This window comes from Chrysemys picta, chromosome 1 (genome assembly GCF_011386835.1).
Source record: "Chrysemys picta bellii isolate R12L10 chromosome 1, ASM1138683v2, whole genome shotgun sequence".
NCBI classification, from domain to species: Eukaryota; Metazoa; Chordata; order Testudines; family Emydidae; genus Chrysemys; species Chrysemys picta.
In genome coordinates this window covers 112,556,162-112,580,501 of record NC_088791.1, presented here as the reverse complement: position 1 = coordinate 112,580,501, position 24,340 = coordinate 112,556,162, and the positions used below count along the sequence as shown (strand labels likewise).

Below are 24,340 nucleotides of genomic sequence, written 5' to 3'. Positions count from 1 at the left end.
TTAAAAATGTGTTAGTTGGTGATGGTTGGCTCTAGATCCTTCTAAACCTGGAAAATCCCATTAAAACAATTGCAAAAATCAGAGTGTAGGAAACTCAAGCTTCCGCTTAGCTCAGCAGTGAGGGGTGCTATATAGATGTGTAAATTAGACAAATACTGTAGCAGACTGTTCTTTTTGGCTCTAAAGCTGTCCATAGGGGACACACACACACACACACACACACACACACACACCCACCCACCCACCCACCATGAAATTCCCAAAAAGAAGGAAATTGTGAAGCTGGGTAAACCCAGCGCAGCATCTTGGAGCAAAACCCTAGAGTTTTTGCTTTCTTCTATCTGGTAAATCAGCAGCACCCAAGTACCTCCCTGCACTATCAGGCCCAAATTCATTGTTGCGCTACACCTTGTATTGTCATATACACACCAGTGCACAGATACTGCCAGCTGGATGTTTAAACACTACCAGATTATAATAGTAGCATTTGACACCCTCTCCATTATGAAAACTGATAATTTGTATCCTTTTTAACTGGTTAAAAGATAGGAAACAAAGGGTAGGAATAAATGGTCAGTTTTCAGAATGGGGAGAGGTAAATAGTGGTTTCCCCCTGTGGTCTGTACTGGGACCAGTCCTATTCAACATATTCATAAATGATCTGAAAAAAGGGGTAAACAGTGAGGTGACAAAATTTGCAGATGATACAAAACTACTCAAGATAGTTAAGTCCCAAGCAGACTGCGAAGAGCTACAAAAGGATCTGAAAAAAATGGGCAACCAAATGGCAGATGAAATTCAGTGTTGATAAATGTAAAGTAATGCACATTGAAAGCCTAATCCCAACTATACATATAAAATGATGGTCTAAATTAGCTGTTACCTTTTAAGAAAGAGATCTTGGAGTCATTGTGGATAGTTCTATGAAAACATCCACTCAATGTGCAGCAGCAGTCAAAAAAAGCGAACAGAATGTTGGGAATAATTAAAAAAGGGATAAATAATAGGACAGAAAATATCATATTGCCTCTATATAAATCCATGACATGCCCACATCTTGAATACTGCATGCAGATGTGGTCACCCCATCTCAAAAAAGACATATTGGAATTGGAAAAGGTTCAGAAAAGGGCAACAAAAATGATTAGGGGTATGGAACAGTTGCCGTATGAGGAGAGATGGGACTTTTCAGCTTGGAAAAGAGATGCCTAATGGGGGATATGATAGAGGTCTATAAAATCATGACTGGTATGGAGAAAGTGTTATTTACTCCTTCTCATAACACAAGAACTAGGGGTCACTAAATGAAATTAATAGGCAGCAGGTTTAAAAACAAACAAAAGAAAGTATTTCTTCACAGAACGCACAGTCAACCTGTGGAACTCTTTGCCAGATGATGATGTGAAGGCCAAGACTATAACAGGGTTCAAAAAAGAAGTAAATAAATTCCTGGAGGATAGATCCGTCAATGGCTATTAGCAAGGAGGGGCAGGGAACGGTGTCCCTAGCCTCTGTTTGCTAGAAGCTGAGAATGGGCGACAAGGGATGGATCACTTGATGATTACCTGTTCTGTTCATTCCCTCTGGGGCTCCTTGCATTGGACACTGTCAGAAGACAGGATACTGGGGTAGATGGACCTTTGGTCTGACTCAGTATGGCCGTTCTTATGTTTTTTGCACTGGGGTAAATGTTCCACAAGGTGCAGGGCAACAGTGAATCGAGCCTCCAGCCCCCACCCCACGTAACACAACTCTTACCCGGTAATCCGCCTTGCAGGAAGTAGCAGGTCTTGTGCATCTTCCCCATGAATAGCTCCAGTCCAATGATGGCATAGATAATTATGACAAACAGCACCAGCAGGGCAATGTGCAGTAAGGGGACCATAGCCTTGATAATGGAATTTAAAACCACTTGGAGACCTGCAGGGAGGGAAGAAGGCAACACTATCAATAAGAGAACAAGCCAAAGCTAATAGAGCCATCGAGGACTGTAAACTGCAGACAAATGCTTCATTTGTATTGGGCATATAAAACCAATCCCCCTCCCCCAGCATTTGATAAACTGATAATAGTTACTTACATTTATACAGCACCTTTCATCCAGAGGGAGCCCAGAGTATTCTACAAACTTACCACAGCAAACCTGACTTACAAAGTAAACTACTGAAGGGATCGCTTCACCTACCACTGAATGCTACCACCTCTGGGATGGAAAACAGCAGCTGTTTCTGCAGATTCCCAAAAATCAGTTATAAGGCGTTCCTCGGGGGATATATGTGAGAGAAAAGGGGTAAAAAGAACAAGAGAAACAAATCCAGAACTCAGCCAGAAGAGCAGCAATGGGTAACACCAGTGAGCCAGATGCCTGGAACTAGCAGAGCAGTTCTTGCAGTGTGGAGAAGGAAGATAGCGTCAAGGCTCCTTTCTGCTCCCCAATTCTTAGTCTGACTGGGGGCCAAACCAATCTCTGGCACAATTTAAAGCAATCTAAGGGCCACCCTAGATTATGTTGACTAGAGTGATCCTTTAAAGACTGCTCTGCTGGCTGAAGATTGCCAAAGCACCCTGCACTTCATCTTTGCCCCGTCCTTTCAGCCTGACAAGGAATGCTCTCTACTCCTATTGGATGAGACAGAACTTGGTGCTGGTTTTATGTCACCTGGGCCTTCCCTCTACAACAGGGGAATCCCCAGATGCTGTGTCAGGGTAACTCTTTGTCCTCTTTACCAACAGAGATGAAAGGTGAGAATTTTTATTTATTTATTTTAAACACACACAGAGGGAAGAAGACTGATTCTGTGCTTAAGGCATAGGTGCTGACTCTGTAGGTGCTCCAGGAAAAATTAGTGGGTGCTTAGCACACATTGGCAGCCAAGCTCTCCCTAGGGTGACCAGACAGCAAGTGTGAAAAATCGGAACAGGGAGTGGGGGGTAATAGGAACCTATATGTGAAAAATCGGGACAGGGAGTGGGGGGTAATAGGAACCTATATAAGAAAAAGACCCAAAAATCGGGACTGTCCCTATAAAATCGGGACATCTGGTCACCCTAGCTCTCCCTCTCCCCCCTGTGCCTCCTGCCCACCGGTGGCTTTGCTGATCAACTCCTCCCCCTCAGCACTCTTGTCCACCTCTGGAAGGGGGTGGAAAGAGGCAGGGAAGAGGCGGGGCAGGGACTGGAAGAGGCGGCGCGGGAAGAGGCGGCGCGGGGGTGGGGTGAAGGGGTGGAGTGGGGGTTAAGCACTTCCTGGGACAACTGGAAGCCGGCGCTTGTGGGTCTGGGAATCAAGAAATCTGGGTTCAGGGTTCTGGTTCTGCCATAGAGTACGACAGTGGGAAGTTACTTATGGGCTGATTTGCAGAGGGTGTTGAGCATCCTTAACTCCATTGGAAATTGATGGGACCTGAAGGTTCTCAGCACCTTGGACTTCTCTGTGCTTCAGTTCCGCCACTTCTAAAACATGAACAATAATATCTACATCACAGGAACGCTGTAAGGTTACTGGAAATTCACTAATGTTTACAAAGTTAAAAAGCCTCATTTGGATGGTGAAAATACAATAAATAGCACAACATTATTATGCTATTAATGTTGGAGCGCGGAGAGGGTTCCCAATGGACGTCTTAAGTATCTACTATCCTTCAGCTGAGAAACAGCCAGTTCACAATTATAAGCTCCTTAGGGTTTGCAATAGCTGTTAGCCTTGAATTAACCCATTCATGTCTCCTACAAATTCTGTCATCTTATCAAAGAAGTTGATATTAGCTGTGATTTCTGAAACATGTGATTCGAGCTGTAAATGTCTGCTAGCAAGTGAGTTTGCAATAACCATTAACTTTTCAAATCTATTGTCTGAGATCTAGGCATTTTAATTTTTACTACTGTTTTAACAACTAATTTAAATGCATTCTAATGATGATACTACATTTCTTAATAAGCATTTTCACACTTATGTACAAACACTGACAGCAGACTGAGTCTTCTAATTTGCTCACCTGATCATCCCAGCACCTAGTAAGAATGACCAGAGAAGATGTCAATAGTCAGGCTAATTGGATGGTTCATTCACTTGTAGTAACCTGAGTCAGCTGTCAATATCACTATACTGATACCATTTTCAGAGAGCACTTCTTGAGTGGTTATAGTCACTTGGTTTACAGTTTTATGATTCACACCCACTCCTAAGGTGTACTGTCAGCATGGAATACCCTGCTTCTCATATAGTAATCCGTAAATGAAATACAATATTGATGTTATCAGATGTTCACCTCACACTAGAGAAGGATGTCCTGCCAGCTCAGTTGTGGCATTCCCACTGGGGATTAGCTATGGATGGGTAGCCATGCTCAGGAGGAAAATATGGCTATGACCACCTAAAAGATCAGTTATTTTCTGAGCCAGTCAGAGATGATTTTCTTTTCTCTGATTGCTCATTTTGTTCACCCTACCAGTCTGAATTACCTGCACATACAGAAAATTAACTGTAGTCCAGGTCAGAGAATGATGCTAATTTATTCCAGACAAAAATTTCATCCCAAATATTTTTAGGAGTCTCACAGTAAAATAAAAACCACTTTCCCACTCCACAATGTAAGATCACTACATGGGAAATGGCAGAGAGAGGTCTGAACCAAACCCTGAATTTATCTAATTCCAACAATTTTATGAAACTTCAGATTTGGATCCAAAATTTGTGGGTTTATAATATCCTACAAGTAAGCAAATGAAGTTCTTAATTGTCAATGACTTTAGAGGCCTCCCCAGTCCTAAATGTAGTCAAGACATGGAGGTCAAGTATTATAAGACCCTAGTCTCATATTATTAATAATTAACTATTATTTTTATTAATTTATTTAACATTCATATGAGGATTTCCCCAAAGCATTTGAGAGAGTATTAAAGATAACCATGATGATGGATAAAAAGTGCTGTCTTTTTAAACATACAAAAAGCCACTCCATTAAAGTGCTCAAGTGTACTGCAGATATACAGGGTAGACAATGTCAATTCAAACCATTGCACCCTTTGTTAAAGTGGTGACTGTAAAAAAAAAAAAAAAAAAAAAAAATCAAAAGCTTTTACCATAAACAGGAGATGGTAAGTGTGATGGTCCACGCCGCTAGGGTGGCCAGAGTCTGTAGCAGCCAGACTCTGTAGCGTCGCCCTTTGGTGCAGGGCGGCGTGGCCTAGTGGCCAGAGTCTATAGCATTGGGGTATGGCAGCCCCAGTAGGGGGGCCCGGGCCCACCCATGCTTTTCCTCCTGCCGGGAGGATCTGGGTGAACTGTTCAAGCGCCACCATCTCCGCCACCTGGGGCCCGGTCAAGCCTTCTGGGTCTAAGCATCTCCAACAGAGATCCCGTATCCGTTGGGCCACAGTCTGAGGTCGAGCCCCATGGGGGTACTGTTCTTTACGAAGGTGCTGGCAGTATGTCTCTGGGCTAATGCCGGTCTGGTCTAAAATGGCCGCTTTCATCCAGGGGTACTCCAAGGCCTCTCAGGGATCAAGGTTATGGTAGGCCGTCTGCGCCTGTCCCATCAAATAAGGGGCTAGCAGTGCTCTGGGGGCCACCGAGTAGCAGTGGCAACCCGAACGTGACCAGGAATGCCTCAGGTTTGTCACCTAGTCCCATCTTAGTGAGGCGAATTGGTAGCCCCACTGAAGCCTCTCTAGATCCCGCTCCCGTAGGTGCGGGGGCTGGGGCTCCCAGTGGGCGCAGTAGAGTTGCCACTTGTTGGACTAGGCATTCCTGTTGTAATTGTTGCTGGGCAGCCAACTCTCGAAGGAGCTGCTGCTGTTGTTTCTGGTGCTGGGTCATCTGCTGCATCATGTGAGCCTGTTGTTGTCGCTGTTGGGCTGCCTGCTCTTGCTCATTCTCCAGTATCCACTTTACAAACTTCTCTGTATCCATCTTGGACGGCGGTGGGGATCCCATCATCTAGATTCCCTCTACTGGACCTTTCAGCAGGTCCTGGGCGTTGCCCCCATTCTCCACCATGTGTGATGGTCCACACGCCTAGGGTCAGGGCAGTGTGGCCTAGCGGCCAGAGTCAGTAGCGCCACCCTTCGGTGCAGAGCAGCATGGCCTAGCAGCCAGAGTCTATAGAGCCACCCTTTGATGCAGGGCAGCAGGGCCTAGAGGCCAGAGTCCATAAAGCAGCCCTTTGGCACAGGGCAGTGGGGCCTAGTGGCCAGAGTCTATAGCATTGGCATGTGGCAGCCCCCCCAACTCCACCGGGCCCTGACCAAGGGCCCTAACAGTGGCATAGTGACTTGCCACTGACTCAGCAGCGGGGTCCTACCAAAACACGCAGAGTTTCCCCGGGCGGGAGGTACCACTCCATCACCCTCCCTGCGTCACTTCCTACCAGAGTCTGTGTTGGGGTTTCCCATGAGATGTCAGGTCCTCTGTGTTTGGCAGGGCCAGTCGTCTCCAAGGATTCCTCCAGTCACCGGGGTGCAGGCCATGGATGGCTTCAATTCCCAGTGCAGTCAGGGGCTGTGGCTGGCCCTCCACAGGTGCTTCCCAGGTAGGTCCTCTCCCTGCAGCCCCCAGCCCAGAATGAGCTGGGCTGCCTCCCTTTATACTACTGGAGCACTTGGAGCATGCCCAGTCTTGCCAGGGAGGCGGGACTTCCACTGTCAATAACATGGGCTTAACCCTGTCTGGGCTAGTGGGGGGTAAGCAGACCCTGTCACAGTAAGGAGTTCAGACAGCCCAGGAGAACTGGTACCACCAAGAGATTTATATGGGCTTCTACTAGGTTAATTAGAAAAAGCTACTCTACGATAATAAACCAACTTTGAAGAAAAGAAGAAAAAAGCTATTGAATAATGTTATCATGAATTAATGCAAGTGCTTTGCAGTATTCCATTAGGACAAACTCTTTTCAAATCCAAATGATTCCATTAATTAGCAAATTGTACACACATTACAGTTAAAGTATTCACAGAGGTTCTAAAAGTTGCGCTAACAACGTTGCAACTTTAGAGGTGTCAGCTCAAAAAAAAATTGCCAAAAGCTACTTGCAGGAGAAAAAAAAAATCCCACACAACATCTATCACCATGTGTCCGGCATTGCTGATAAGTTATTAGCACAGTATTATTTTTCTGAGTTCCTGCAGCCCTGCAACACAAACTGATCTCTTTGACTCACAAGGGGTGTCTGAGGACCCAGTTGTGGAGTAGTGGAGGAAAGAGAGGGATAGCAGAGAAAGAAGAATGGGAGTAGTCGAGGGAGGACAGCGGAAACAGCAGTACAAAGAGATTTTCTTTTTAAAATTAAAAAAAAAAGCCATCCAAATGGTCTCAATCATAAAGAGGCAAACCCTGAGCTCTGTGTCGGCCCTGAATAGGAGGGCTGGCCACTGGTTAGATGTGTCTGTGCATCCGGAGAAATTGGGGCAAAGTTCCCACCCCAGGCCAGAGTCTATGACAGCCAGTGGCCAGAGGAGCCCCTGCAAACCCCTGGAAAAGGAGAGGATGGGAGAAACCACATCTAAACTGTTCCTCTGCCCCAAGCTCCACCTGTTCCCACTCTCCCCATGCTGCCATGCATGGAGCTCACCCAAACTGGAGACTCACAACTTGCAGGTGAGTGAACCCACTCCACCACTCTGTGCCCCATCCAGTCCCCACTCTCCTGTACAGCGAACCATTTGAGTTACGGTTTTCCCCTGCAGACATGCAGAAGATGCCAGGATAGGCCATTAACAGAGAAAATTGATTGTATTTACTCATAAATACATTCTAAAATTAAACTGGAATGGTTTGTTATCTGGCAAGACCAAACTCCAGATTCTGGATTTAAAAAAGATGATACCATCAACTGTCCCACTACAGCAGAGTGGAGAGCTGCATCTTTACACTCATAGGTGCTGGAACTAGGGAGGCTGGAGGTGCTGCCGCACCCTCTGGCTTGAAGTAGTAATAACAACCCAAACACATGGTTTCTGCCCTCAGAACCCCCACTATAAAAACTGTTCCAGAACCACTGCTTACGCGGCTTTATAGAGGTTAGTGATGCCATTCACTAATGCAGGAGAAACACAGAGCCCTGACCTTAGGTCTGGCCAGTGAATATGAAATGATGTTCAAATGTTTGTTGTTTTTCAATATATTTATTTATTTGTGGAAACCACCACAATGTGCTACACATTCTTACACATTCATGAAGGGATGGTACCTGCCCTGAAAAGCTCTCAGGGATGGACAGACAGACAGGCGGATAGAGGCTAGGGAAGGGGAATCACAAAAATAGACTATTTGTCATTTTTCAGCCTACTCTTTTATTCTGGTAATAATTTAAGATCTTAAACACCTTTTAGTGTTTATTTCCAAAGCACTTCAGCTTACCTTTAACAAACTAGTGTGGCTGCATGCTGTTGCCTGAAATTGACTCCATAAATGTTTCAGCAAGCAAAACATGTTAGCTGCATTCTCTGGGCTTCCAGACTACAGGATTTATTTACACTGATAAAATGTTAAAAATATTTATTATATAGGAACATCATCACTTTTTGCCAGATCAAGGTCCCTATGACCTTCTAGAGGAAAGCAAAGAAGCAAGATTTAGGGTACAAAAAAACTCTATGCCTGTGGGAGGGAGTGGAGTCAATACAGCATGGTCCCTCTTCAAAGCTAAGGACAGTCCTCTGTGGGTTTTAGCAGGGGTGAAAGTAGAAATAGGGACTTACCAGTACAGGGCTGGGTTGGGGCCAGCTCTGGCCCCTGAAAGGGGCGGGGCCTTGGGCGGAAGGGGCAGGGATGGGGGGTCAGAGCCAGCCCTGGCCCGCCCTGTACCGGTAAGTGCCCTCCCCTCCCCCACTGGGGTAGCAGCGGCAGCCAGGGGCTCCAGCAGCAGTTTAAAAAGCCCAGGGCTCGGCCGCTGCTACCATCCCGGGCCCTTTTAACTGCTGCCGGAGCCCCCGGCTGCTGCTGCTACCCCAGGGCTCCGGCAGCAGGGCTCTGGCGGCTATTTAAAGGACCCGGGACTCCCCTGCCTCTACCGCCCCGGGCCCTTTAAATAGCTGCCGGAGCCCCGCTGCTGGAGCCCTGGGGTAGCGGCGGCGGGGCTCCGGGGGTTATTTAAAGGGCCGGGGCTCCCACTGCCTCTACTCCCCTGGGCCCTTTAAATAGCCGCCGGAGCCCCGCCGCTACTCCAGGGCTCTGGGGGCTATTTAAAGGGCCCAGGACTCCCCTGCTTCTACCGCCCCGGCCCTTTAAATAGCCCCCAGAGCCCTGGGGTAGCGACGGCAGGGCTCCGGCGGCTATTTAAAGGGCCCAGGGCAGTAGAGGCAGTGGGAGCCCTGGCCCTTTAAATAACCCCGGACCCCCGCTGCCGCTACCCCAGGGCTCCAGCAGCGGGGCTCTGGTGGCAATTTAAAGGGCCTGGGGCTCCAGCACTGCTGGGAGCCCCAGGCCCTTTAAATTGCCGCCTGGGGAAGCCGGGCCGCACCGGTATAGCGCACCGGCTCTTGCCGGTACGACGTACTGGGGCGTACCGGCTTACTATCACCTCTGGGTTTAGGATGCCAGAGCTATGGTGGGAGGGGTGGATTCAGGGAGCAGTTGCATGATACTGTATATTCCCCTCAGGACTATGGGATCGAGCCTGTGAGGTGCACTCTAGCCCCAAAACAGTTAAGAACGTTCTTAACTTTAAGCATGTGAGTAATTCCACTGAAGGCAATGGAGCTAGTGACATGCTGTAAGTTAAGCATGTGCTTACGTGCTTTTTTGCACCTTGGGCGTAATGCTCAGCACCTTGCAGGACTGATCCCTATGTAGATTTCTGACTGGAAATCTGCACAGGAGCTAAGGCAGAATTATCTCACATAGAGTCAACCTCCCTGGCTATTACTGCACTACTGTAGAGTGCAGAGGAGCACTCTGTGGAAGCATGACTCCTGAAGACCTGCACTGTCAGGGGAGGGGGAGTCTGGGTCCTCTGTTCATCTCCTGCAGGAGCAGACAAGATGGCTCAAAAGAGAACACTGGAGCCAACCACTGAAAATCCCTTGGCACTGCTGCTCTGTGAAACATATCCAGGGAAACTAGTAGAATGCTGGTCTCAGAGAAGGCAACTGGGCCTTTTAAAGAGGAGCTCTCTTTGGCAATTTCACCTACCTTTTGGACCAAACCTGGTTTACTGGATGTGGTATTTTCTTCTTTTAATCTTATTAATCAGCCATTTTTTTCCTACAAAGCTTTCAGTCTGCACTAGCCCGCAGCACTCCCTGCCTCAGTTCCTTGTCATGTTATTCAGGGCTAGATTTGTACTCGGACTCCAGACCTGCCCAAGTGAGTAAGAGCTCCCATTGCACCTTGGCTTGAGACCAGGCACACAGGAAAAAATGGAGCTACTCACCACTTACTCCCTGGAGCAGGTAAATGGGAAATGGATTGGGAATGGGTAGAGTTGTGACTCTACTCCTGCCCCTATCCTGGCCAAGCAGCTAAGCCAGTACCAGGAGGAAGAGGGAAGAAAGCGAGGGAAAAGGGTATGGGCAGTAGTAACTTGCTACTGGTATCGTCCAACAGAAAACTACCACCTCGGATCAAAGATGAAACTGAAGGAACTGAGACTCAAAGAGGTGTTTGAGTCAGAATGCCTCTGGGGGCTACTCCTGGGGTGATACAGTTTATGCACCATTCTTTATGGTGCATTTCTGTGATGACCCATTTGAAGAAAGCATTACAGTATCATTTCCAAAGCACGAGATGGCTAATCAATAACAGACCACAGGGTGGGGGCTCATCAGTGAATATACACAGGGCTGGGCTAAGAAATTGGGGAATGCTTAACTGATATTTGTAAGAGCTGTGACAAGATGGTCGATATAGTATGGTGGGTCCTGCACTTTTCTTGGTGGGGGGGTGCTAAAATACCACCCCTTACCCCTGCTCTTGGGGCACCGAGGGCCCCACTAGTGGCCCAGGAAGGTGGTAAAGGAGGGAAGCGGGGGATGGGTCTGGGTTTGCTCCTCACTCTGAGTCCCAGCCCCTCTCAACTCCTGCAGGTTCTTACCCTCTTCTCCCTTGGGTGGGGTACCTTCAGTCCTTAAACGCTGGGGGAGGGAATGTCCCTCCCCTGCTGGGGCAGGGTCTCCCTTACTCCGGTTTTCTGTTCTTCCAAGTCTAACAGCACACCTCCAAGCTCCAGTCCTCTCTCCTTCCTCCTGACTGCCTGAAGCAGGGGGTTTTATTAGGTTTCTAACAGGGCCTTAATTGATTACAGGTGCTCCAATTAACCTGCAGCAACCCTCCCTAGTCTACAGGGAACCACGCCTTAATTAACCTAGGGTTTATATACTTCCCTTCTACCACTTCCCACTGCTCCCTGGCCCTCCTGTATCACATATCCCCCTCCCCTGCTCAACGCCATGGGGTTGGGCTACTTGGGACGAAAGACAGTGTTGTCGTGATAGGCCGTCCGCGTTGCTGTGTTGGCTGCCGGCTCTATGCTGGATCCGGAAGTGAAAAGGTTGTAGAGACAGGAACCATCTTGTCACTCGTGCATATCTCTCCTTATTTGTGTGCATCCATTGGAGCGGGGTGTGGTCCGTCACAAGGGTGAACTGCCGCCCAAATAGGTAGTACCGTAGAATCTCCATGGCCCATTTAATTGCTAGGCATTCCTTTTCTACTACGGCGTACTGTTGCTTCCTGGGCAGGAGCTTTCGGCTGAGGTAAAGGATCGGGTGCTCCTCATCTCCCACCATCTGTGAAAGGACGGCCCCAAGTCCTACCTCTGAGGCGTCTGTTTGTAGGATGAATTCCTTTGTGAAATCTGGGGCTATGAGCACTGGATGGCTGCAAAGGGCTGTCCTTAGGTCTGTAAAAGCTTCCTCTGCTTCCTTGGTCCACTTAACTATCTCCAGGCCCCGAGCTCTTATTAGGATAGTCAGAGACGCTGCCCTTGTGGCGAAGTGAGGGATGAACCGGCGATAGTACCCTACTATCCCTAAGAATGCTCTGACTTGTTTTTTTCGGATTGGGCGGGGCCATTTCTGTATTGCCTCCACTTTGTTCCACTGGGGCTTCACCAGGCCCCTTCCGACTACATACCCGAGATATCTGGCCTCGGCTAGCCCTATTGCACATTTGGATGGGTTAGCGGTGAGGCCAGCCTGTCTAAGAGTATCTAGTACTGCTTCCACTTTCCCCAGTTGTGTCTCCCAGTCAGGACTATGGATTACCACGTCATCTAAATAGGCAGAAGCATACTTGGCATGGGGTCGAAGTAATCTGTCCATCAATCGTTGGAAAGTTGTGGGGGCCCCATGGAGCCCAAAAGGGAGGACGGTATATTGGAAGAGGCCGTCAGGTGTAGAGAAAGTGTTTTTTTCCTTGGCGTCCTCAGCCAGGGGGATCTGCCCAGTAGCCTTTTGTCAAGTCCAAGGTGGTCAAGTATCGGGCCTTGCCTAACTGATCCACCAGCTCATCAACACGTGGTATCGGGTAGGCATCGAATTGGGATACCTCATTTAACTTCCGAAAGTCATTACAAAACCTCAGGGTGCCATCAGGCTTGGGGACCAAGACAATAGGGCTGGACCACTGGCTGTGGGATTCCTCAATCACCCCAAGTTCCAGCATCTTCCTTACTTCTGCCCTAATTTCTTCTCTTTTTACCTCCGGTATGCAATATGGTTTTATCGTCACCCTTGCTCTGGAACAGGTTACAATGTGGTGTTGGATCAGCGTTGTACAGCCTGGTTGTGTGGAGAACACATCTTGGTTCCGCTGGATCATTTCAATGACCTCTGTTCGTTGTTCTGGGGCTAATTCAGGGGATATCCTTACCTGCCCTTGTGGGCGGCAGGATGGCCAGGCACGTGTCCCGATTGTGTCAGGGTTTCAGTAAGTTGACATGATAGATCTGCTCTGGCCTTCGGCAGTCTGGCTGCTTTACCTTATAATTCACCTCCCCAACAGCTTCCACGATCTCATAGGGTCCATGCCAACTGGCCAGGAGCTTACTTTCTGCTCTTGGTACCAGCACCAGCACCCGTTCTCCTGGTTGAAATTTCCATGTTTTTGCCCGACGATTGTAGTAGGTTCATTGGGCCTCTTGTGCTTTCTCCAAATGCTCTCATACTATGGGGGTCACTTGAGCTATTCATTCTCTCATCTGGGCTACGTGTGCAATGACATTCTTCCCTGGGTTGGGTTGTTCCTCCCATTCCTCCTTCGCGATGTCTAATATGCCACGTGGGTGGCATCCATACAGTAGCTCGAAGGGGGAGAAACCAGTAGAGGCTTGGGGAACTTCTCGTATTGCAAACATCAGATATGGTAGGAGGGTATCCCAATCTTTTCCATCTTGGGCCACCACCTTTCGGATCATACTCTTGGGCCTTGGCTACACTTACCCGCTAGTTCGGCGGCTGGCAATCGAACTTCTGGGTTCGACTTATCGCGTCTAGTCTGGACGCGATAAGTCGAACCCGGAAGTGCTCGCCGTCGACTGCGGTACTCCAGCTCGGCGAGAGGAGTACCGCGGAGTCGACGGGGGAGCCTGCCTGCTGAGTGTGGACCAAGGTAAGTTCGAACTAAGGTACTTCGAACTTCAGCTACGTTATTCACGTAGCTGAAGTTGCGTACCTTAGTTCGAATTAGGGGGGTAGTGTAGACCTGGCCTTGGGAGTGCGGTTAAATCGCTCAACCAGACCATCTGTTTGGGGATGATAGACCGAGGTCCGCAAGGCTTGGATGCGGAGCAGGGTACATAAGTCTTTCATTACTCTCGACATGAAGGGAGTCCCTTGATCTGTCAGGATCTCCTTAGGGATGCCTACCCTAGCAAAAACCTGCACCAGTTCTTTTGCGATTGCCTTGGACATGGGGTTCCTTAAAGGAATGGCTTCGGGGTACCGTGTAGCGTAGTCCAGGATGACAAGTATGCTTCGGTGGCCCCGGGCTGTTCTTTCTAGTGGGCCCACTAGATCCATTGCTATTCTTTCAAAAGGAACTTAAATTATGGGCAAGGGTACCAACGGGGCCCTTAACTGAGGTCGGGGACTATGCAGCTGGCATTCTGGGCAGAAGGTGCAATAGTGTTGGACTTCTGCCTGTACCCCCGGCCAGTAGAACCTTCTTAGGACTCTATCCAGGGTCTTGTCTGCTCCTAAATGTCCCCCAAACAGATGACTGTGAGCTAATTCTAATACAGCCCTTGTGTGCTTCCGTGGCACCAAGAGCTGTTCTACTACTTCCCCCTGTATTGGCACTACCCGGTACAACAGATCCTGCTTGATTATACAGTATGGCCCTGTGCCTTTGGTTTTCCCTTCTACTGGCACGCCATTTACCTCTACTACCTCCTCCCTCACGTTTGCATATAGTGGGTCATCGGCTTGGTCCTGCCCAAAACATTCGCGTGCGGGACCAATCTGGCCTGATTCTATTGACCTGGGTTCCCCTCCTTCTTTTGGGGTGCTTCTGCTCATGCTGGGGGACGTCTCTGGGTCTCCACGAGCCTTCCTCCCAACCAGGCAGCTTTCTGGTTTGCTGCCAAGATCCTGGTTCCTAATCTTTTGTCTGCTCTCCTTTCCCGTCTGGATTTCCGGGACTTCCCAGGCGGTGAAAATAACTCTGGGGAAAACCCAGCAAAAATTGTGGTAGGATCATCCATGGGTACCTCACATTCTGCTTGGGGTTTACTTCCTTTCCCTAACTCAAGGGGGGGGGGGGAGTAGGCTCTCAAACCCAGGAAAGTCCCTGCCAATTAAGACTGGGTAGGGGAGCTTGGGGACCACCCCTGCAGTCATCTTGGTAGTACTTCCGTGGATCTCAATCATATTGGAATTGTGGGGTAGAAATGTACTGTGCCATGGACACATGTCACTCCAGTGCTCTTGGCCCGGCTCAGTTGGTCTTGCCCCACTAAGTTCCCTGAGACCAATGTGACAGCACTCCCAGAGTCCACCAAAGCTATGGTCTGGATGCCATTCATCTTTACTGGCCTGGTATACTCATGTTGGGCCATCGCAACCCCCACCAGGCTGATTAGGCCACATTGGTCCCTGGGATCCCCCAGATTACATTGCATGGGCTCCTCCCTGTTGGGGCACTGGGATGCAATATGCCCCAACTCCCCACACTCATAACAGCGATATCTCATTCCGGAGGTTGCCCTCTGTCTTGGGCCCTCTGACTCGCTTCCCCAACCCTCTCCCCCCGGACCCCTAGGTCCCTTTGGGGCCTCAGGCCGCTCCTTGGTGCCTGTTCTTCCAGCTATGGCTTTCCTGGAGTTCTCGATGATCCGGGGCCTCGGGGTTGGGACTGGTTTCCTAAAACGCCGTGTTTCACCTCCTGGGGTTTCAAACAGTTCACGGGCTGCCAGTTGTCTCTCTACAAGGGTGACTAGTTCGTCATAGGTGGAGGGGTCATTCTGGCCTACCCAGGCTCGGAGGCCCAAGGGTAGTCCCCTCGTATAGTGGTCCAGTACCAGGAGCTCCATCATTTTCTCTGAGCGGAGAGCCTCCGGGCGTAACCACTTCCGGGCTAGGTGGATTAGGTCAAATAGTTGTGATCGCGGTATCTTGTCTTCACAGTACTGCCATTCACGGAACCTCCGGGCTCTCAAGGCCGTTGTTACCCCTGCCCTGGCTAGGATCTCCGCCTTCAGTCAGGGTAATCTGCTGCCTCCTCTGTGGTCATATCATAGTAGGCCTTCTGGGCCTCCCCACACAAAATTGGGGCAAGGATCCCTGACCACTGGTCTCGGGGCCAGGCCTCCCTCAGAGCTGTCCTCTCAAAAGCCAGGAGGTACGCCTCCACATCATCCTCCCGGGTCATCTTCTGCAGACAGTAGTTGGCTCGTATGGTCCGTGTCCCATCATACCCGCAGCTCAGCTCTGTAAGGACCTTTACTTGGTTCACTAGTTCCTGCAGCATGGCCCGATCTTGGGTGGCCTGGGTCATCAGCAGGTGATTGGTCTTTTGCTGCAGCTGCATGGCCTCCTGTTGGGCAGCTGCCTGAACCCGGGTAGCCTCCTGCTGGGCGGCAGTGGCATGCACCAGTGCTTTGACCAGATCCTCCATCTTGAGGCAGGGTGGTTGTGACCCACTCTGGATTATGTTCACAGTGCAGAGATCCCACCCCTGACACCACGTGTGACAAGATGGTCGATATAGTATGGTGGGTCCTGCACTCTTCTTGGTGGGGGGGGGGCTAAAATACCACCCCTTACCCCTGCTCTTGGGGCACCGAGGGCCCCACTAGTGGCCCAGGAAGGTGGTAAAGGAGGGAAGCGGGGGAGGGGTCTGGGTTTGCTCCTCACTCTGAGTCCCAGCCCCTCTCAACCCCTGCAGGTTCTTACCCTCTTCTCCCTTGGGTGGGGTACCTTCAGTCTTTAAACGCTAGGGGAGGGAATGTCCCTCCCCTGCTGGGGCAGGGTCTCCCTTACTCCGGTTTTCTGTTCCTCCAAGTCTAACAGCACACCTCCAAGCTCCAGTCCTCTCTCCTTCCCCGACTGCCTGAAGCAAGGGGTTTTATTAGGTTTCTAACAGGGCCTTAATTGATTACAGGTGCTCCAATTAACCTGTAGCAACCCTCCCTAGTCTACAGGGAACCACGCCTTAATTAACCTAGGGTTAATATACTTCCCTTCTACCACTTCCCACTGCTCCCTGGCCCTCCTGTATCACAGAGCATAGCAGATTTGATCCAGATTTCAGAGGAGGGTTGGAAAGTGACACAAATAACTCCATTATTTGGTCAAAGTGGCAAGAGACAAAAGCAGGCCATTTTAAATGAATGCATTTCAGGAAATGTATTGAGGAAAGTTTCCAAGATTTTCCTCGCAGATCGTTTTAAATGAGTACATTTAAAACGGTCTGCGAGGAAAATCTTGGAAACTTTCCTCATCATTGCGGCAAGGAAAACCTGGAACTGCACCGTTTAGTTCAGAATAGTCCGACAGCAAGGATTCAGGAAGGGAAGGTCAAGCTTAACTAACCCTCTGGAGTCTTTGATGATATTACTGCCATGATGGATAATGGAAATTCAATGGACGTGGCATATTTTGGTTTTCAAAAGGTAGGGCTGTTAAGCGATTAAAAAAATTAAGTGATTAAGCGATTAAGCGCACTGTTAAAAGATAATAGAATACCATTTATTTAAATATTTTTGGATTTTTTTATATTTTCAAATATATTAATTTAAATTACAACACAGAATACAAAGTGTACAGTGCTCACTTTATATTTATTTTTATTACAAATATTTGCACTGTAAAAAACAAAATAAATAGTATATTTCAATTCACCTAATACAAGTACTGTAGTGCAATCTCTTTATAATGAAAGTTGAACTTACAAATGTGGAATTATGTACAAAAAATAACCGCATTCAAAAATAAAACAATGTAAATCTTTAGACCCTACAAGTCCACTCAGTCCTACTTCTTGGTCAGCCAATCACTCAGACAAACAAGTTTGGTTACAATTTGCAGGAGATAATGCTGCCCACATCTTGTTTACGTCACCTGAAAGTGAGAACAGGTGTTCACATGGCACTGTTGCAGCCGGCCTTGCAAGATATTTACATGCCAGATGCACTAAAGTTCATATGTCCCTTCATGCTTAAACCACCATTCCAGAAAACATGCATCCATGCTGATGACAGGTTCTGCTCAATAACGATCCAAAGCAGAGTGGACCGACACATGTTCATTTTGATCAGGGCTCTCAAACACGAGGACTGCGGGCCACATGTGGCCCGCGGAGTTATTTCCTGTGGCCCGCCAAGCTCCCCTCCCCCACTCCAGAGTTATTTCCTGCGGCCCGCCAAGCTCCCCTCCCTCCCCGGAGTTATTTCCTGTGGCCCGCCAAGCTCCCCTTCCCCCCCCACCCCGGAGTTATTTCCTGCAGCCCGCCAAGCAGTCATCCGAGACTGCTATAACATGAAATGTATGGCAGAATGTGGGTAAAACAGAACAGTAGACATACAATTCTCTCCCAAGGAGTTCAGGCACAAATTTAATTAACACATTATTTCTTTAACGAGCATCATCAGTATGGAAGCATGTCCTCTGGAATGGTGGCTGAAGCATGAAGGGACATATGAATGTTTAGCATATCTGGCACATAAATACCTTGCAACACCAGATACCAAACTGCCATGCGAACGCCTGTTCTCACTTTCAGGTGACACTGTAAACAAGAAGCAGTCACCAGTATCTCCCGTAAATGTAAATAAACTTGTTTGTCTTAGCAATTGGCTGACCAAGAAGTAGGACTGAGTGGACTTGTAGGCTCTAAAGCTTTACATTGTTTTGTTTTTGAGTGCAGTATGTAACAAAAAAATCTACATTTGTAAGTTACACTTTCACGATAAAGAGATTGCACTACAGTACTTGTATAAGATGAACTGAAAAATACTATTTCTTTTGTTTATCATTTTTACAGTGCAAATATTTGTAATAAATAATAATAATATAAAGTAAGCACTGTACACTTTGTATTCTGTGTTATAATAGAAATCAATATATTTGAAAATGTAGAAAAATATCCAAAAATATTTAAGAAATTTCAATTGATATTCTATTGTTTAACAGTGCGATTAATCACGAATAATTTTTTAAATCGCAGTTAATTTTTTTTTAGTTAACCACATGAGTTAATGGCCATTGATCGACAGCCCTAGTATTTGGACAAGGTTTCACATCAGAGTTCAATGGTTAAGGTCATGGAGAAGGAGGCAAAATAGGACACAGGATAGAAAATTGGCTTAAGGTGCAGAAGGCAAAGGAGAGGCAGTGGTGGACACTTTCAGGATGGAACACTGGTTGTTTCAGGACTAGTAATGTAGTTTCAGCATACACCATTTAAAAAGTCATGTGTGTTGGTAAAATGGAATACTCTTGGTTCGTGTGCTTCCATGGTGTCATATCTTCTTTATGTTTTCTAATTTTTTTAATTGATTTTCAAATTGAAATCTACCCAAAAAGAGAGGAATAGAAACCAAGGGTGTGTGTGTGTGTATACAATTATTTTATACTTATAGAGTCTTGTAACACAGTCGTTGCCTCAATCCTTTTAAGCCAGGAAGGAATAGCAAAACAAAAACAAAACCCAGCTCGTTCCTCAGACTGTTTTCTTCCTAGGAGGCAATTCATCTTTCATTGTTCCCTTTTTGTCAGGGCGACCTAACTGAAACAACCACACAATAAGAATTCCCCTCAGCAGGGTGGCCACGCGGTCCCAGTTTTACCCTGTGTAAGGAAAAAGAATGGATAAAGAAGAGGGTGTGCTATAATCCACTCCCTTAGGCTCCAGACCTCTCCTCTCTGTTTGGAAGAAACTCCCCTTTCTTGGGACCACCTCTCTACTGGAAGCTTTAGGGGTTTTGTGACTTCCTTGTGCATGAGGCTCAGCTGTCAGCTTCTCTCCAGGCCCACACCTAAGGCAGTCCCCCTATGGGCTGTGCTATTCCAATCCAGTGAAGGTTTAACCCCTTTATCATTCAACAATGGGGTACCTATACCCCGTCACAAGTCTTTCATCCTAAAAGATTATGCTTTGCAAACAACATAGCATCAGTAAAATTCAGTCACGTCTGGGCTGCAATGTAGCAGCAACTGCATACAGCATATTGAAAGCCATTAGAGGAAGACTATTTTGGCCAAGAACACAGGACAAATGCTGTAAATTAACTGGAAGAATATCTTGAATTAAGCCTGGAATGTGCCTTTAACATGCAGCCGGGCAGAAGGGATGCAGATATTTATTACCCTATCAGGGGTTCTAAGAGTTGTGCTGTCACTGAGGTAGGTACAATGTGTGCAGAAGCTTTGGGAGCTTGCAGGCAAGCATGACTGTTGTCATACCCTTTCCCATGATGTAGCACGGACTTCCAGCTCTCAGTGTGGGGCCATGATTCCTCTGTGGACACTTCTATCAGTGCTCTCCTGGAGAAGTCTTGGTGCTCAGTACAAGCACTAGGGCTGTGTCTGGTCCCTGCACATGTCCACCAATGGAAAGGCTTTTTGTGCCCTCCCCCTGCACATCTACACAGAGACAAACAGTCTGGCCCCAAGACTGCAAAATGACTCAGTGAGATGATCCAGTCACACTTCTACTCTGAGCCTGTTCTCACTCAATCACAGCTTTCTCAGAAAAGTACTTTAGAGGTTGGAACTCAAACACAGAAGCAAATTTTGGACCCAATTACTGAAACCAATGGGAGTTTTGCCACTGACTCCAATGGGAGCGGAATTGAGCCATTTGTTTAGAAAGTTTGACATACAGCAATGCAGCCAGGCTTGAATTATGTGAGCATGAAAAAATATGGTTAAGAAATGTTTTGGTTGTTATTTGTACTCAGATAATAATAAAACAGCTTATAAAACAACTTTTAGAACTCTAAATGCAGCATGTACATAGCTCTGAAAAGGGATTGCATGCTTTGCCTTATTTGAAGAAAGAGGGTTTTGAAATAAAGGTTTGTGGCAGTTTCAAGATTGTGCTCTGAGCATTGGATACTAATAGAGATCGGCCCCAGGCACAAGATTTGAATCAGGATTTTGAATACATCAAAGTTTGAGTGGAGGGCTCGTGGAGTTTAGGTTACAAGCATCTTTCCCCAGTATGTTTGTTTCCTCAGTTTCGGGGAGCACATCAAAATGTTATTTATATATGCTTCTCACTTATACTCTTAGCCCAGTAAAGTGAAAGGATTTTAGCCCTTATGGTTTGCATTCAACAAGTTTATATGTCCTTTAAATACTACAGACTTTTTTATTTGGGGTGAGCTCTGGGCAGCATCCTTTTCCTGCAGAATAATCCTCCTTAATGCTGCAACTTGTCACTTGCACAGAGGTTTGTAAAACGTAAAAGCTAATAGTATAACAAATTCAAACAATGATCTTGTAAATGTAAAAGTACATTCTGGGATGAGTATATTACAGCAGTCTTTACTTCCTGGGAAGACTGCAGCATTTATTGGTGACATGTTTTAGTCAAATATAGAAAAATCTTTCTGGGGAACTATTAGGATTCTACACTTCAAGCCTATCTCTACTACCACATCAGCCGCTGCTGCATTTTGCTTTCTTGTGTAAGAAAGTGGAACAAAACTGTTGGCTAAACTCCAGAACATCATCTTTAGAGGACTAGTTGCACAGAACCTCTGTGTGATATTTGAGGGAAGAAAGATTATCTGACCTGGGAAAGCAACAGAAAACTCATTTTGCCACTTCATCTAGCATATCTACACTGGTCACATAGAAAAATTGAGACTACCATCCAAACACAGGGTAACAATTTCAGAAGTGCCGAAGGGGTAAGATAGCCAGATAATTAGGTACCTAGAGATGCAGATTGGCACCTAGAGGGATTTTCAGACGTGACTAAGCAGGTCAGGTGCCTAACTCCCATCGGACTTCAATGGAGTCAGAGGCACATAATCTGGTTAGGTGCTTTTGAAAACCCTGTTAGGCCCCTACCTGCATCCTTAGCTGCCTAAATACTTGTGTAAATCTGGCCCTAAATCACTTTTGAAAATGTTGACCTTTGCCCCCACTATTATCTATTTTTTATTATTTACATGATAATGGCACCCAGAATGTGTTAGCCAGTGTAGAGACACATAGGAAGAAACAGACCCTATCCCAAAGAGCTTACAATCTAAAATATGACAAAAACATTCATTAATAATGGAGGGAAGAGATACAACATACAAAGTGCTCCATGGCACATCTGTTACTTTCACATTTTGTTCTGAGTTCTTTTTCAAATATGACCAATGACCTGGAGCAGAGATGTCCCTTGGGTACTGCGAATCAGGGTGACCGCTCTGTGCCCTACGCTTTGGGGGATCCCACCGATTGGCCAGCGCAGTCGGTCCTGGAAGTGATGGGTTGCTCCCGGAAGTGACGGATTCGTCACTTCCGCCCTGGGTCCTGCACCCCCCTATGGACAGCCCTGACCTGGAGCCCAATTCTTATTTCCTACCCTGAATAACATAAGATTCTGGATGCATCTGAGGGGTGAAGTGACCAATACACATGCTCAAGCAGAAGAAATGAAATCTTTTTACAGGGAAATCAGTTAACTAATATCTTTGCAACTGGCAAATAATTTAAAGAATGGCTGTCGACGAGTAACTATTTTCAAATCCTGTCCTGTTGTTTTAGATATGACGTCCTCAATGGTTGCCTAAGTGGTATATGACTAGAGGCAATTTTCTCTTTCCTTTCCTTTATATCATTACCATTACTTTTCTTGTGTCACAGAATAGTGTAAGACATCTTCAATACATAGTAACTTTGTAACATTGAAATTACTACTGAAATGGACAAGATAATGAAGGGATTATAGCTAAACCACATAGTTTATGATCTTTGCTGTGTTACATCCTGTACACATAAAGTTGTTTTTTTTTTTTTTTTAATTCTGAAGCTGTAATAAGTTAAATTTGATGGTGCAGTGGCTGGATCCTTGAAAACAAACAGCTAGAGCAATCTGAACAAGCCTGTTTTTGAAAACTAAATGGGTTTCTGAAATTTTATGAATTAATATTCCCAAAAGGGTCAAAACAAACTGTTGTCAGCTACATAAATTTAAATGGATAAAGGAATCTTTAAAATATTTAAGAATAAATATTGTGACAAAAGATACAAAACTTCTTAAGACAAATTACCCTTTAATGTGGAATAAAAATAATGAAAGTCTTGGAAGAACGGAACAAATAAGGAGTTTCTTGGCTAGGGAGGGTAGCCTCAGTGAAGACAAATGTCCCCCCAAAGTTATTATTTTTGTTTTAGTGCATCCCTGTTGGTATCCCTGGCATGACATTAAAAACATGGCAGGATGTTAAAATTTATTCAGAAACATAAAAGACCAAGGGTGAGTTCTAAAGTTCTGAATAAGCCCACAAAGGGACTAGCTTTCTCTAATTTCTCTTATTGTTGTTGTTATTATTATGTTTAAAATTCCTGTTGCTGAGGCTCTCTCCCTTAGCTACTTTCATTAATAATCAGGAATTTATCCCTAGGAAATATCGAAGTGACTATTCGCTGTGGGTAAGACCTGAGATTACTCAATTTGGACAGCTGTTCCTGGATCTTGGTTTTTGAAATCATACCAAGAAATATGTAAACATGTAAATAATATAAAGATCCTGTATTTTCAGTATTTACAAACAGTGGCGGATTTAGAGTTAGTGGGGTCCTGTGCTCAGCTTCAGTTTTGGGGTCCCTCCTTGGGATCCAGCCAAGAAAAAGAACATTCTCTCTTATCTGCCCCCCAACCCCGTTTTTCATTCTTTTTTCTTCATCCTCCTCCTATAAGTAATAGGAAGTAAATGAAAATAAAGTGAGGTACCTTGATTGTTTTTGTAGTCTAATTTATTTTTCCACAGACCACTTGAAAATTGCTGAGAGTCTCAGCAGACCACTTAATGATCTTTCCAAATATTGTTTGTACCGTTAACTAACTATTGTGAAGCACTTTGGATAAGAACGCTTTATTAAAAAAAATGTAAAAAAATGTTGGGGTGAAGGGTCTGGCCAGGACTTAGGGTGCGGGAGGGGGCTTAGGGCTGGGGCAGGGGATTGGGGTATGGAGCGATTACCTGGGCAACTCCCGTTTGGTGTGAGGGGTGCAGGAGTCAGGGAGAGCAGGGGGCTGGAGGGGTATGGGAGGGCAGGGTGTGTGGAGGGTTGCAGGAGTCAGGGAGCGCAGGGGGTTGGGGGTGTATGAGGGGGTGCAGGAGTCAGGGCATGGGGTGTGTGGGGGCTGGATATATGTGGGGGGTGCAGGAGTCAGGGAGGGCAGGGGGCTGGGGGCATTTGAGGGGGGTGCAGGAGTCAGGGCAGGGGCTGTGTGTTGGGGTCGTGGGGGTGCTCCCAGCCCCCTGCCCTGAGTGGCTCACAGCAGGGGGGTAAGGGGGTACATGTAGGGGGAGTGCAGGGGCCACGCCTTTGCTCCACCCTTCCCCAATTCCACTCCCTTCCCCAAGGCCCTGCCCCCGCCTCTTCTCCGCCTCCTCACCCAAGCACATTGTGGCCCCACCCCTCTCCCTCCCGGAGTGCGCGAAGCGCCAGCAAACAGCTGTTTGGCAGCAGGGGAAGCGCTGGGAGGGAAGGGGAGGGGTGGGAATGCGGTGCGCTTGGGGTGGGGGGAGGCAGGGGAATGGGGAGCTTGGCTACTGGTGGGTGCGGAGCCTGCAGCAGGAGCCTCAGGAGCCAGCAGGACCAAGCTTCTGCCCCCACAGCTGCCTGGCCCTGGAGCCCCCTGTCATTGGGGGGCCCCATGCCAGGGCACCCTGTGTTTTACTGTAAATCCGCCTCTGTTTACAAGTCAAACATTGTATTGCAAAATCTGCAT

The 24,340-nt window shown here is 47.1% G+C and overlaps 1 protein-coding gene across 35 annotated transcripts in view; it reads right to left on the bottom strand.

Annotated features, from left to right (window-relative positions):
* CACNA1C (calcium voltage-gated channel subunit alpha1 C) overlaps positions 1-24,340 on the bottom strand; it is a 723,794-nt gene that overhangs the window by 228,773 nt on the left and 470,681 nt on the right. For all 35 annotated transcript variants that reach the window (XM_065582612.1, XM_065582596.1, XM_065582633.1 and 32 more), the window contains exon 6: positions 1,759-1,920. In XM_065582612.1, coding sequence (XP_065438684.1) covers positions 1,759-1,920 — 162 coding nt within the window. The remainder of the gene's footprint in view (positions 1-1,758; positions 1,921-24,340) is intronic.